This window comes from Aulonocara stuartgranti, assembly GCF_965226115.1.
Source record: "Aulonocara stuartgranti genome assembly, chromosome: 23".
Taxonomy (NCBI): Eukaryota; Metazoa; Chordata; class Actinopteri; order Cichliformes; family Cichlidae; genus Aulonocara; species Aulonocara stuartgranti.
The window spans coordinates 50,699,544-50,715,501 of NC_138958.1; the positions used below are offsets into that span (position 1 = coordinate 50,699,544).

Here is a 15,958-nt window from a genome sequence, read left to right on the forward strand (position 1 = left end):
ACACAAAGAAATAATTATGCTCTATGATAACTACATGTTTTCGTATGGCAGAAGCTCAACTAATCATCTGGCTCCGGTGCTGAAGTGTGCTGTCATTAAAGGGAATAATACTTCTTACCAAACTCCCTTGACTCCTACATGTTTTCGTGGTGTCTCGTTGGGTGGTCATTCATTTATGCAGCAGGCTCAGGTTTCCTTGTGGTGCTTAGAGCCATTCAAATGTCAAAAAGTCAGTGTGATTGGAGACCCTCTTGCATATGGTGCAGGGCAGGGTGTTAATTTCAACCCTCAGGGTGAATGGACCCACTAAATGTCATATATGTCACGTTAGCCATTCTGGCGTCTGATGTTTTGTTAGATGAAAACATCAGGGGCTGTTGGGGTGGGGTGGGGTGAGGGGGGATTTCCTAAACTGTTTTTGTGAGCTGAGCTTTGTCTAAAACAGGGACGCGTGGGCTCAAATTAAAATCTTATTTAAGAGGATTCGGGACAGATGGTGTCCCATTGTTTGGGGATGTGTTTATTATTAGAAAATGGGGTGAATGATGAAAACTGCACAACACACTCCCTCGACCCCCACTTTGCATAAACACCCCCACTTTGTAGGCATTTCTCTGGGATTCAAGGACCCACCTTGATCGGTTTTTCATTAGATTGTGGGAACAACTAATCAGCAGTGAAATGCAGAGGTGAACGTGTCGCTTTGTACCAGTTCGGAAGCTCTAATTGGTCAAAGATGGTTCGGTCAGAGCTCAAATGAGTTTAATTGAAGCTACTTAAACACAAGAGGAAAGCAAGAGATTGATTTTGAATGAAACATAACCATTATGCAACACACAACCAAGCGTGCTGGCTGTTAATGAGAGCTGGCTGGTTGCTCAGAAGTGTTAAAATAACTGATGTTCAATGTGAGAGAAAGCTGAAAATCAGTCACTACCCCCTTTTCCCAGCCTTCCTGCTCAGGTTCTTGCTCGCTTTTATTTCACACAGTTACACTCTGTTACAGCATCTCCCTCTTTTCCCCTCTTCACTCCCTCCCTTCCTCTTTCTGCCTCTTTCCATCCTTTCCTTCCCTCCCTCATTCTCTGTTTCTCTCTTAGCTCACCAGATGGAGAGGGGGCGGTGTGTGTGTGTGTGTGTGTGTGTGTGTGTGTGTGTGTGTGTGTGTGTGTGTGTGTGTGTGTGTGTGTGTGTGTGTGTGGTTGTGGTTGCATGGTTACTCGTGAGTTTGCATATTGAAATCACCTGCACATTTTGTCCTTATCCAAGCAAACAATAAAACAAATCAAAATCACAGGAATCCACAGATGAAACAGTCTGACAAGATTTTATTATTATTATTAATTTTTTTTTGCAATAATATGTCACCAAAATATATTTAGAGAGTAATTTACATCATGAGGATGATTTTGGGCGCCAAAAAGGGAGTCGGCAGCCATTATTTTGGGGGCATTGTTCTGTAACACCGATGCGTGTGCATTTGCATTTCGAAACTGAATTGTTGATATAGACAGAGAGACGGTGGCGAGCTTAAACAGAGAGAAGGAGAGATAGCGGGAGAGAGAGAGGGAGGGTGTGTACGAGAGAGAGAGACGGAGAGAGAGAGAGCATCCAGTCACCAGGATAGGCTCCATCATCCACACACTGTAAGGTACAAGTGCAAGTAGCCTGCAAGGAGACTATATTCCCCTAAAATAATGGACGGGACAAAGCCTGCCATGGAGTCCAACGCAGAGGAGACTCAGGACGAGGGGCAGGAGAGCAAAGGTACGCTCAATCCGCAGCTGGCATTTGCGCGTTTTTGGCATTTTTTCCCCCTGTCTTTGGAGACATTTGCGTCTGCGCCAGCGCGAGCGGGTTTAACCTACTTGCAATGGCTTTCTCGCTTGCGCGCGACACAATAGCATGGCTTTTTTTTGTTCTGCGGCCGCACACCTATTTGAGGGCGATTTGGCGACGTGGGAATATGGTGATCGAGATTATTTCGCGCGGTTTCGAGCGCAATTTAACGTCTTGGTTTGCGATTTCAAAGAATGTGTGTGCGTGGGGGGGGAGACGGATGCAGGAGAGAGACAATGAGGGGGTGGGCGGCTTGATGCGCTCGGGAAGGTTGCTCGTTCTGGTTTTATGGAGCATGCATTAATGCCAATTTGCTTTTGCGTTGCTGCACGATCGTGAGCTCATTCCTGCCTAATGAGCGGCTGATAACGGGGCCGCGCGCCGTGCACGGCTGCATTATTGTTTTCCGCCAGGTGGATCCTCCCGCCGCAGCCGCTTTGATTGTTATCGGCGGTCTCCATGAGGGCTGAACTGTCAGGAGCGCGATTAATCGAATATAGAAGAGATTCTTATTTGTTGTTGTTTTAAAAAAAATAATTAAAAAAATCAGCTTTTATTAGACGAACCGGAGGCTACGAAACAATCAATGATCCTGTTGGCGCAAAAAGATGGTCGCGTCCATCATTTAGAACCCAGGCGCACTCGAAACAGAGCCTCTGTGTGATGCACGCATGCCGATTTGGACCCCTGCGCCATGCTCGTTTTTATATAATGCAATGAAAATGCAACAATGTATGTCACACCATCAGTGGTTAAAATACATTTAGACCTTTACATGCACATGGAATTAATTTACAGGCGCAAATGTGCAAACAGCCTGTCACCTGTCAAAGACAAGCAAGCAATTAGATATTTTTCCCTCAAAATCGTGCTCAAACTGTTGCTCATACTGACTCTGTGTAGGCGTTTCTTTGTGCGTCGGAGGACTCGACATCCATACAGAGTGGATGTGACTGATTTGTTTTCGTTGTGGCCTGGTAGTAAAAATCACATCCTGCAGTTTGGGGGCAGCTGAAAACAGGCCCTGGTGATTATAGACTTACTAAAATGTGAATGTGCAGCACAAACAGTCTGAGGTGTAAGTCGTAATTTAGTCAGTGATGGGTGTTTTAAAGATAAACACCTTTTTTATGTTTACACCTGGGGAAGGGTTGTGTTTCAGCTGATCAGACATCCTGCCCTTAGGCCTCCTTAGAGAGGAGGATAGGTGACACCAAGTCAGAGTGCATACGCCCGGAGGGCTTTGCACAGACACTCACCTCACAGCGCCATGCAGTGTCTTCTGCAGATTGCATTCACAGTTGTGTGTGAACCCATCTTAAAATGAAGTGTTTATGCTTGAAAACCGGCTAAAAATGACTAGATTGGAAGCAAATATTTACATTTGTACTTTTAGTATTAGATTGGATTCGGTAAGTTTGGAAGGAAATCTTTATTCCTAGTTGGAAATCAAACTAGAAGCACATTCTCTGCCAGTAAGTTTATGTGGTTTTGCTGGAACTCTATTTTATTCCTTGGTCCTGTCTCGGTGATATTGCTGGGTCACCGTTTGTCTGTGACGTAAAGTTCAAAAGCGTGGGGTGTCCCTCAACAGTAATGTTTCAAAAAGATATTACATCATCTTCTCCCAAGGCATCCTGTCACGCGCACGCCCATGTCCAATGAGAGCCTTTTGTGTGACTTCAGCTGAGAGAGTGGGCGAAGCCTCTTTAAAGGCCTCTAAAGATAGAGAGCCATATTTATAGCTATCGATAGATCCCTTGAATTCATTAATGACTATTTTCTGAATTAGCGACATTATAACACAACTGCTTTCTCCCAGTTCTGCAGCCTCGCTGCTGTGCTCCAGGTGTGATGTTGCGCAACCAAGTCCACCTACACCAGTGGCCCAAAATAGACCAGATTGGAGGATGGCCTATTTGTTGGTGTAATCATTTGTGTGTGCCTTTGACATCTGGAATGTGACCATAAGCTTGTAGCATCCCTTAAGAAGCTGAAGACTTAAAGTTGGGGCAACAAGGCGAGCGCTGTCGTGTAAGGCGCTTGTGTCCGTGTGTGCCAGCATTTCTGAATCAGGAAGCACATGTACGAAGTTTGGAGTAAACACTTAAACAATCCCAGATGCTTGGTGTCACAGTCGGAGGCTCAAGGCAGGATTTGTGCTTAAATTGTGATGCTTGAGTTCCTATTTCTGCAGCGGATTCTTCGTGTTTAGTTTTAAACGACTGATTAAAGAACTGCTTATGTCAGCTGATTGCGGTTACATCCATTGTGGCACCGTGGGTAACAGGAAATTGTAGCAAGAGCAACAGAAAGTAGAGTTTCTTCTCTTTGTAGAGGCTTACACTTTTTTCATTGTAACATCCACTCAATGTCATGGACACATTTCGTGAAAATCTAAATGAATGCTAAGTGCTACCTAATAGAATACACCGCAAAAGCAATGGGGGCCTCCACCCCAATGGAGACAGCCACCTCCCGCCAAATAGCTTGAACAGCATCTTTGTGATAGTTCTTATTATAGCAGGCGTTTCCACCTGTACATAAAAGACAGATTTACGAAGTGTCTTAAACCTGCATTCTCTCTAACGGCCAGCAGAGGGCAGCTCTGATGGAATTCCAATTGTATAAAAGGCAAAAGGGAAACTGCCGTTTGTTGCCTTGATCTGTGGCCTCAGGAAATTTTTTTCTCATGAGTTTATGGGCTCAAGCACTAATTTAAAGTTTTATTGAATACAGCACAATGCTCATTTTTTAAATTAACCCCTTATTTCTGTCCAAAGAGATGACCAAGAAGGATATGTTTGAGTGGGTTCTACATTGTGACTGACAAGTTACTATTGAATGAGCACACAGCATCCTTCTGAGCCTGAGTTAAACCCACCCATTTCTCATCCGTTCCAAAACTATGCTAACCAAAGTCCATCTTTTATATACAGTATGTATGTCTTTAGGATCATTTCTGCGACAAACAGAGAAAAAGTGAAAACATTACAATTTAAAAATCTGTCCATAATGTAAATATTTTGAGTTTCATGCTCAAAAGTTCTGTACTTAAGAGGATGTGTAGTTAGATATAATTTTTTTAACTTTCTTGCCAAAGTCAAGTCTGTCAGTTAGCGTTTAGCATGAAGACAGGAAGCAGTGAAGCAGCTGGCTTTCATGGTGTGTCTAGCTTTGGTTATTCTTAGAATATTATAAGTGAACTGAGTCATAAGTATGATATTTTAGCACATACTTTGGATTATTTCTCTTCACATTACTTGCTTCCATTAGCTACATGTTCCCTTAGCTTCAGCTCCATTAGCCAATCATGGCAAACAGAGTCTTGTTCTTAATTGAACCTTCATTGTGTCTGTCTGCAGGGTCTCTGTGTGACATTTCGCTGAGAGTAATTACAAACTGGAAAATGAACACAGAACACAGACGTGGTTTATAATCAGGGGGTGGGTGGCGGGTGGTGTTTGGGTGGGTTCGGATTGATCCTTTTGCTTGATTGCTTCCTATAATCTCTAATCTGTGCGTGTGCGTTTGTGCGTTGAGGTGCTCTGAGCTCAGATAACAAGACATCATCTGTGCTCTCTGAGGTGCAATTATATCAGATTTCATTAGGCTGAGACAGTTTGATTAGCGAAAGCAAGCATCTCTTTTTTAAAAACATTTTTTTACCTTTTTACCTTTTACTCCCTGAAGCGGCTTTAAGCGCTTGAAAGTGCCCCTGAGCGCATTTCAACTTGCTGCTTCTGTCCTGCCCTTTGTTGTAAATGCTTGGCCTGTTCACACACACACACACACACACACACACACACACACACACACACACACCGTCCTTCCCTCTCCTGCTTGTGTGTGCGTGCAGGCCTGCTCTTACATAACCCAGTGCCGGCTCGCCGTCTTTGGTTATGATGTTCAGATCAGAACCGTAAGAGATTACATCATTGTCTGGAAGGATACAGGTTTAGTCGAATTTTCTGCATGGAAGGGCAGAGCTGCTGCTGCAGCTTCTGAAGCACAAAGCGAGTTCCTCTTAATCAGGCTTTGTTTTTTATTTTTTTTGCTTTCTGCTGTCTTACCCGCATCTGCATTTAAAAATTCTGAATCTTACAAGACTCTCGCGCTAAAGCAGACTGAAGGGTCTGCATGTCTTTGTGAATTTCAAAACGCTCCTTTTCTTGCCTAGAATCCAGGCCAGCGAGAATCTCTCCAGATTTGACAGCTCATTTTAGGAAAAAATAAAATTTATTTTAAATCAAATCAATTCACTTCAATCCTTTCACTCTTATTTTGAAAGTTCTGTTTCCGCTAAACAACCAGTCCTGGCCCTTCCTGTCACATGTTTCCTAGAGAATCTCTCGCCCCATGGTCGACAGACTCCAGAGCAACCATAACTAGTTTTCTTTCTGCTCTAGGAGTCTTCTTTGAGCTGAAAAGTCAGTCTAAGCAGGCCCTGCTGCAGGTAGAGAGCTGCTTTGCTGCACTAAGCTCATCCAGGATGCAGTAAGAACTGGTTTCTAAGACCATCGACCGGGCATCCAATCAGAGACTGTGTGATACTGCAAATTTTTTGTATGGATCCGGCACCAAGTAAAGGCAGTGCCAGTAATGCCAATTTGCTCATTTTTAACACATTTTTACATCACAAAAGTAACAATCTGAAAATGTGCTTCAGTTTTATTCATAAAGTGACAGCAAGGTTGCACAAAGAGGAAAATAACCACTGTGAGGTGTGATGACATCCTGGCCTTATACGTGTATATATTTGGGGGGGGCAGACAGGGGTCACTGGAGAAAAAAAGCTTCAGTGCTACAGTCCAGCTGAGCCCAGGCTGACACCTTGAATTTAAAGGCCAACCTCTGTTTGATGATCCTCAATCAGGTGAGGCGGCGGTGAGGAGCCGGGCGGGGCTGTTCTCCCTGCTGACATTTGGTTTGTGCTTCTCGTGAATATCGGGGTAGTTTCTCTCCCCAGCTGTCTTTACTACATCTCGATCAAGCTATTCTTTAATGTCATATTAAAAAGTTTGGGCTCCTCTCTTGACCTCTCATTTTTTATTTGTGTGTGGATGTAAAGCACCAACAGAGGATTTATTTGCCAAGTAAATATATGTCCAATGGAGATTTTTGCTCCTTTTTTGAAGGAGCATGCCGCCTGTGTTCAGTCTTTTTCTGGCTTGTAATCCACTTTACAGACCAAATCAAAGCTCTGCTGCCACACACACACACACACACCCACACATACACATAAATCTTAAGAAGCTTCCTCTCCACACTTGTGAAGGAGTAAGATTTACCAGAAAGCCACTCATTATTCAGCGCTTATATTTGTCTTCAGGGCAGGAAACTGGTAAATTCATCACTCGGCCTACACGCATTTATCTTCAGCGGCTTTGTGGAGCATCCCAATATTTTTCTCTCTTGCAAAGTAGAAATTAGATAAAGTTCAGGTCACGATATACCAAAGTTACACTGATATGAATATTTTTTGAGACGTGTTGGTGTAAGCCATGCTTACAGGTGCTGCTTCCTTTATCGGTGCTTTGACACAGTGTTTCAGTCACCATTAAACTGGGAGCTGACACCTAACAGTCCGGCCAAATGCAAACCTCGCTCTTTCTCTCACACACCCACGTCTACTCGAATGCACAGACTCGCCTGAGCTGGAATCGGTCTCCTACTCGACTTTGTTACAAACAGCCTCCTCTCACTAAGGCTTTTACTCCCTTCACTTGCTTTTTATGGCAGACAAAAAAGAAAAAAGCTCCCACACATCAACTATATGTAGTTATGTCCTTGTGAACTTTTAATCTGTTTGTTCATCAATGCCAAAAATATTATATGAACCTGTAACACCAACTGCATCATATTTAATATGAATTTTTGAGACCTCTACATCATCAGTATGACTTTATTTTTTTATAACCAGACACATTTAGAGCCACTGAAGTAGCAAAAATTATACTAATTCAAACTTGTACATGCAAGTTGGCAGTTAATGTCTTTTATTTTAAATTTGTCAGAAAGTTCAGTTTATTTCATAGTTCAGGCTTTACAGGGTTAAAACAAGGACAAGTTACATTAATAGTGATTCAAGGCTTTATTTATTTATATAGATAAGCATCAAAGACAAATAAGAAAAACTTAAGAAGTATAGTTTGTCTTTTAAAAAGTGAAATCTTATTTGCTAGTGCCTTAAACCTTAATTCTTTCTAATGGCCAGCAGGGGGCGACTCCTCTGGTTGCAAAAAGAATAGAAGTGCATGGGAAGATGACTCTTTTTCCCACTTGATTTAATGTCACAGCAGGAATGTTCCTTATGGGGTTATGGTCTCTATCACCAGTTTAAACTCTGTATTTGGCGACACATGAAAATATGGTCCCATTTTAGTCAAATAGACAATATCGCAGCATTTGCTTTCAGATCGGGCTACCGTGTGATTCTCTGTCACAGAAGCGTCCTGTGTGCTTCGTTTCTCAGTCAGATCCTCTCAAGATAGTCAAAGATGCCAAAGTTGAGGCTTCAAAATATCCATAAATGGATGATTTTACATGCATTTTTATGTAGCTGGTGATTTGCTGTGCTATCAGGTCAATGTTGCATGCAAGGAATCAGCAAAACTAAAGGAAAATCTTTTTTTTTCTGTGCAAAACACAAACTACACTTGTGATTCTGTCTTTACATGCTTTAAAAATCCCTCTGACAAATCTGACCCCACGTGCTCTGGCATCTTCACTGTTCCCACCGATTAATTTGTCATTAATTTTTTTTCTGCTTCTCTCCTCTGCTTCTTCTGTCTCCTCTCTTCTCCTCTTTGTCTTGTCCTTTTCCCTCTCTCTCATTCCCACATTTACACTAATGCGCACACACCCTTCGCCTATCCTCCTCCCGCCCCGGAGGTGTGTGAGGTTGTGGGAGCATGTGAAAGCCGTCACACAGAGAGAGGCTCATGTGTTCCTCATTTGAAGCCATTTGCCCAAAGCATGCTGTCAGCCTCCATCTGGATATGTGTGTGTGTGTGTGTGTCTGTGTGTGCGCTTGTATTTGTTTACGTGTCAATGACCAGGAGTGGTTGAGGGGAATGTCTGTGTCAGTGCTTCGCTTGCACTAAAGGAAAAGCTCTATTTTTGTACACACATGTGGGCGAGACCGTGTGGTGCACCATTGTGCTCTTACTCTCGGTCCCTGCACTGTGGTCACATTTTTTTTATTTGGCTCTGATCTCTGTGTGTACACACAAAACAAGGACTATGTCGTGTTAGAGTGCCTTGCTATTTATTGTCTGCATGAAAGCGCGCTGCACTGAGGAAACTCCCTTTAAAAGAGCCTTTTGTTTCTCACCTTAAAAGGAATCTTTGTATTCGCTGCGTCACAAAGGAGTTTTAAAAAGAAAGCATGGTGTTTTACAACATGTCAACAGAGTTTTGATATTGTTAGTTTAATTTCACTTGGTTTCTGGAGTGGGTTAACTCATTTCAGCTTAGTTTTTATTGTGTGACTTACAGTGGCAGGTCCAGTCTTTTTAATTATTAAAATATGGACATCAGGTGATTTAGGAGATTTTTCTACATCAGCGTGTAAATTTGCCCAAAATGACTAAACTAAACTTGAGAATGTGCCATAATTTCATTCAGCTAATCATATGACAGCAAGTTAATGCATTCAGAAACAGTTAACATGACTATGAAGTTAGCACTTGGGGGAAGGTGATTTATGTGGCTTTGAGCGTGGTTGGTGCCAGACAGGCTGGTCTGAGTATTTCAGAAACTGCTGATCTGGTGAGATTTTCCCACAAAACCTCTCTGGGGTTTATGGCCAGAAAAAGAGAGAATATCCAGTGAGCAGCAGGTGTCTGGATGAAAATGTCTTGTTGATGCCAGAGGTCAGAGGGCAATGGCCAGACTGCTTCAAGCTGATTGGAAGGCAACAGGTAACTCAAATAGCCACTTGTTACAACCAAGGCATGCAGAAGAGCATGCTGGGTGTCACTCCTAAAAACAGATGTTTGGAAAAATGTTGGCTGGTCTGATGACTTTCAAATTTTGCTGCAGCATTCAGATGGTAGGATCAGAATTTGGCATAAACAAGCATGGAGCCGTCCTCCCATGTGTGTCATAAAATTGGTCATCAGACAGTTTGTCTGCAACTATTCTGTAAACTGGTCTTTTAAGTAAATGCCATGTTTGCTTCCTAAAATGGATCTTGGGAGTCACAGTTAAATTTCTTGCCCCAAAAACCTGTACGGAAAACCCTAAAATTCATTATCATCATCATCATGGTTGCACTGGTTTTGTTGTTCCGACTGCATCTTGAATATTATGTTTTTCATGGTGATGTTTGACAGTATACATCCTACCATTCTTAGCTTTTCTTCTTACTCTAAAGTACGCTACCTACCTCGCATTAAATACCTTGTTATCCCCCAGAACTTCCCTGGATGAGGTCCTACTAGGGCCAGTTCTTCCACAAACACAAGTTCAGTTCAATTTTAGTTAACCAGCACCAAATCAGAACAACAGTTGCTTCAAGGCGCTTTATATTTTAAAGTAAAGATCCTACAATAATAGATAGAAAACCCCAACAATCACACGACCCTCTATGAGCAAACACTTGAAGCAGTGAGTGGCAGCCAGCTGGTACAATTGGTCTGAGATGAGGGGTCAAAAGACAGACTGTGAAAGAGAACCACAGATTAATTATAATGAATGAATGAATGCAAAGTGGTGTGTAAATATTAGTGAAGGTGCAGGCCTTTCTAAGACAGCTAGCTACTTCCTACTGTGGAAGACGGACCTCTTAGCTCGCATTAGCCTCACAATCATGCCAACATTAACCAACATTATCCGCTAATTCTAACATTCTGAGGACTAAATTAAAAACAAAATTACACCCAAACTGCTGATGTCTATAACTGTGTTGCCCTAGCAAGAAGCAACAGATTGCTAGAATTTGGAAACACATACCCCTGCTAGTGCAAAAAAACTGTAATCTGAACACATCACCCTCCAACGCTGCATCTATGTTTGAATCCCAGACTGCAGTGAGTGTATGACTAGCAGCAAGTGGCAGGTTGGCGCAGCATGTCTTGTTCCTGAGTGATGCCAACCTCCTCTGGCCCCCGTCCATCACCCACTGATGTCCAATCTGCTTCTCTCATCCATACCTAATAAAATTCCTGACGCCGATTAGCGCTTGTGATCATTAGCCACAGCTGACACCAACAAGTGACTCGCCGGAGTTACGTGTAGGTCATTCTGTGGCTCGATTTCAGGCAAGAGTCTCAGTCCTGCTTTTTTATGTACGATTCATCTCGTAGCCTTTTCTTTTTATATGTATAAGAGATGTAACTATGTGAAGTCAGCCACCGCAGAACGTGCTTTTGTGTTATACTAAATGAGACTTGTAGCTCATGTTTTAAAGTTCATGCTCAGTGGTGCCTTTGTGCCACACACACAGACTTAACGTGCAGAGTCCCTGAGGCGGCTGAAAGTGAATCTCCATGATCACATCGAGTTGGAGGAGAGGCGAATGGGCCAGGGGAGGGCCACTGACTTCTTTGACGTCTCAGGGAAAGTGACATTAGCCAAGTTGGTTGCGTAACCGCTGAGCCATTCACTCCAATGGCACCGCACTTCTGGCCAGAGGGGCCATTTTACATTTTGGTGGAACAAGACTCAAAGTAATAGCTTTGACTGCGCTCCACTGAGCCAGCAGACGGTGGCTCAGGACAGGTGACCCTGCCTCTGCATACGAGACGATAGGAGACAATGGAGAGCGGTTTAAGTAGTTTTCACACAGGGTATGAGGTCAGTGAACTATCTGCCATCAGGCTTTAAATCGTGTCACTGCACGCTTAAGGCAGGTGCTTTTAAATGAACTCCTTTAGTGCTGTGCATGTTAATTGCACTCGCTTCATTATGCCAAATAGCCCCAGAGGAATACAGTGTTCTTTCATCATATTGTGCGATGAAACGCTCCAAATGACGTGACTGCCTGAAGATAAATCAGGGGTCCTAAACTTCATGCTGCTCATTATTTTTGTCCCCTTTTTGGAAGCGTCAGTGTCAACCGTGGTGGTTTGGATGCAAACTGGCAACAAGCTGATTTTGACAGTTTGTGTGTTTTGCTCTACATCTGTGTGAGCATCCGCTCTCATGTGCGCCCCATCTGTGTAGGCATTTCTGTAGAATTTATTTTAACATGGGTAAGTGTGTTTGCTATGTGTGTCTTGGGATTTGCTTCTCCCTCTCTCTCCCAGCTGGCAGCGTTTAGCTCAGATTGACTGCTGAAAGAGAGAGAGAGCTTTGCAGGGGAATGAACACGGCACAGATCAGCAGGATAAAAAAGTATTGATCACGCAGCGGAGTGCCGAGAACGGGATTTGAGCGTCGCACGTTCCATCAAGCTCAGTTACGCCAGGGCAGATGCTGACCCTGTGGCCCTTCGTAATTCTGCAAAATCAGCCAAGGGTTTCTCACAAACACAAGATTTGGGTCAGTTATGTACCGTGGGAAATAAAACAGCAAAAAAAACCCCAGCATGTCCTTTTAATCAGCTACAAGCTGGTATATTCCTCAGAACAGAAATCAAAAGATCAGAAACTATCTCCAACATCAGGAACTTATCATTCCTTTGAACTAAATGCAAATGCTTGTGAGGAGTCCACACTTTCCACATATGAAAGTTCATGTCCTTCTCAGTTGAACGTACTCAGACATCTTCTGGGTAAGTCCATTAACGCACAATGATTAAGCCAGTTGCATATTTTGTTTTTCTGCAAACATGACCTGATGTGACCAAGTCATCGGGATGCTGAAAAGAAAAAAACAAAAATGAAAGATGTCTAATAGTTGCTCTACCACACACAGGTGATATGTAACTTCTTGCTAATTTAAGACGAAACCCCTCATCAGAAAAGCCCTATCCATCCATTTTCCAGTTCAGAGCTGCAGGGGAGCTGGAGTCCACCCCAGCTGTCAAGGGGTGGAAAGACGGGTTGCCAGTCTGACAGACATTTATGCTCACCCAATTTAGAAACACCACTTGACCCACACATGTTTTTGGACTGTGGGAGGAAGCTAGAGGATTTGTGCCCACAAAAGCACAGAGAGAACATGCAACCTCAACACGGAAAGCCCAGCCTGGGGTTGAAACCAGGACCTGTTTGCTTTGGCAGTGGCTCTAACCACCACACACTTAAACTCTGTTGCACTGACAGGATGGTACATTTGTCAAGGTTCTGACACTGATTTGTTCACGGAAACAAATGTTTTCTTTTGAGCAATAAGTGAAACTTTTTGAGTGAATTACAGGCTTTTTGCGGGCAAACCATTATGTGCTGCTTTGTTTCTTATTGTTCTGAAAAGCGGCCGAAAACAACTTCAAAGTGTCGTTTGACAGATGGAGGCAAAATGAGGAGAAAATCTAAAGAAAATAAAACAAAATGAGTATTCTCGTGTTGTTTCTTTGCACAGAACAGTCTGCAGAAGACACATCTGACAAATCATGCAGATACAGCAACTGTGCATGTGCTAATAACCTGCCAGATAATCCGTGAGATAATTATTTTTTTATTACAGAGATGAGAGAATGCAGATAGTCCTGTTTATAGTATATTAGTCAAATTTGATTAAAATTAATTGCAGTGAGTAATTGTTTTGGCTTCTATTTGCATCTACGCCACAGTATACTGATTATCTTTAGATTCAGGACCACGACAGCTTATCATCTGCTGTCTTTTTGATCAGTCCAGTTGCTAAAAGTGCAAGAAATATACCCTAAATTCTGCTTTTTAACATTTTTATCTGCATAACCACTTAAATGGCTTCAGACAAAATGCATATGGCCTACACCGAGCACTGTGCTTGATTCAATCACAGGTAGACACTGAAAGGACTGACATTGCTGCTGTTGTGTAGACAGATCCTTTGTAGAAAACTGTCTGGGCTCCAGGAATTTCTCACGGTAATTTTTTTCTAACATTGTATAGTCAGAATTATTAAAATGTTTACCCAGAACATTACTGGCACATCACAATGGTTGCAACCAATCAGCGTTTGCAACTTTGTGCCAATGTGCATAATCTGGCCTAGCTGTTGGCTTCCTTACAACCAGGCTGATTATCCAACTGTTCATGTTTCTTTTTTGTTGCGGTGATGTAGCCGTGTTCCCAGATTTAGTGAATAATGTTGGTGGAAAAAACTGGTTAAAGAAAATACTGAGAAAAAGCAAATTGAACTTCGTAATGCTGCGCTTTTGATGTTCTCTTTTGCAGTTTTGAAGAAGCTCTGAAGAACATTTTATCCCTCTCCACAAAGTGGAACAATGGAAATCTCCCAAGCTGTAGTTTGTGCGTGGCTGTGCCGGGAGTCTGCAGCCATTGAGCAGATGGGGCTTTTTTTTAATTTCCACCAGAGGAGGCGCAGTCATCCATCCCCCCCTCCCATCTCTTTTTTCTTCCTTCACTTTCCCACACCTTTCCCACTCTCTTCTCTCTTGTGGGAAACTACCCATAATGCACTGTGAGGAAATTGCCCCATAATGAATACAACACTTCTAAATTTGAATGGAGCCTCAGGCAGTGGCCAGATCGGCCACTGAAATATTCACAAAGCTTTAATAACGCTGTTATTCCTGGCAGATGCACTGTGCGCACTCACAGTTGGCGATAATCATGCTGTGCCACTAGGTTTATGGCAAATCATTAACTATCAGGACAGTGGGACACCTTTACTCTCAGTTTATATTTAAATCTGATTTATAGAAGCACAGAAATCGATGTAGCCAGAGAAATATAGTGCATAAATTTAGGCAATATTAACTAGACATTAGCAGATCCTGCTACCGACTGAGAAAACAATGATATATTGACCTCAGTTATTTTTCCCTTCATACCTACTTAGATGTCTGTTATTAAAACCAAATGCTACAAAATGTGACAAAGTTTATAATGCGAAGTGTATTCGAGGGATTATTTCATAGCAAACGCTCTTCATTTTGTGTCGTGGGTGTCAGGTGATTGACAGGAAGCGGAGCGTAATCACAAAAGATGTCAGCAATCTGTGACAGCTTCTGTCTCCAACCACATCCATTGCGTGCCAGGCCTCATTTATCCAGTCAAAGAGCCTCAAAGGCTCTCTTGTCCAATAAGACTTGGGTTAGAATTTGATGAAAAAAATAAGGCTTTGGTTCTAAAACAAGGCTAACTGTTCAGAAAACCTGAAATGAGGATGAAGAAATGCCACTGTTGTTAAATATTTAAGGCCTCAACCACACGGGCCTAGCGACCAGCTGGTGAAACCCTCATAACCTGTGGTTCCTTGGGGAAAACGTGTACTCTTGGTGTATTACCAGTTGGCAACTCTTTGCTGGTTATTGTTGGTGCTGCACCAGAAACCTCCTGTTGATTGCTGTGTTAGCTGCAGTTGATGGTGGTAGGTGTGCCCCACTTTGGACTGTATGCCACTTTTAAAATATTTGCATTGCTTTACACTGACAGTAGGCAAATGGTGGGTAGTGGAAGTTTTTACATCACCAGCTTTCAAGCTTTTCGTGATGATAGAGGCACTTTTACCTCACAAGTATCCGATTTAAGGATGTGCTGAAATAGTGAAATAGTTCGAATGAATCCACATTAATGTCCCGCTGTAACACAAACAGATGTAGCAGCTGACTGTCAACTCCCATGATTTGTTGGAGAAAAGGCGCTGTTTTGGTCAGAGACATCTTTGGAGAACATAATGGCTTCAGTTTCCCTTCATAAGAGACTGCAAAACTGTGAAAATGTTCAAAATCTTAAAATACTCTTTAAGGCTGCACATCTACTGCTGCAGCTCGTGCTTTTCTAAACTGGGGGCTTGCCAGCTTTCACTCACTGTCATTAATACACATGAATATAGACGAGCATCTCACGTACGTCCACTTCAGAAAACTAAGCTTTAACTAGTTCCTGGTGAAGCATCTGTTAGCTGAATTTCCTGCATCACTTAATGAAAGGTGTAACTTCAGACCATGAAAGCTTATCATGGTCAGTAGTTATAATAGTTACAAGTTATAACATGTGTGAGTGGGGCACGATACTTCCACATCAGCAGTCTATGTGGCTTTTTGTGGCATGTACTAACA

General features: G+C 42.7%; 1 protein-coding gene across 2 annotated transcripts in view; it reads left to right on the forward strand.

Moving 5' to 3' along the window:
* Window positions 1–15,958, forward strand: part of LOC309700781 (neuronal membrane glycoprotein M6-b-like) — a 49,559-nt gene that overhangs the window by 18,435 nt on the left and 15,166 nt on the right. The window contains exon 1 of one of the 2 annotated variants that reach the window (XM_082524582.1): window positions 1,433–1,767. The exons of the other annotated variant lie outside the window; for it this stretch is intronic. Coding sequence (XP_082380708.1) covers window positions 1,698–1,767 — 70 coding nt within the window. The 5' untranslated portion in view covers window positions 1,433–1,697. Of the gene's footprint in view, window positions 1–1,432; window positions 1,768–15,958 lie in introns of those variants that run through there. 2 annotated transcript variants of the gene reach the window in all.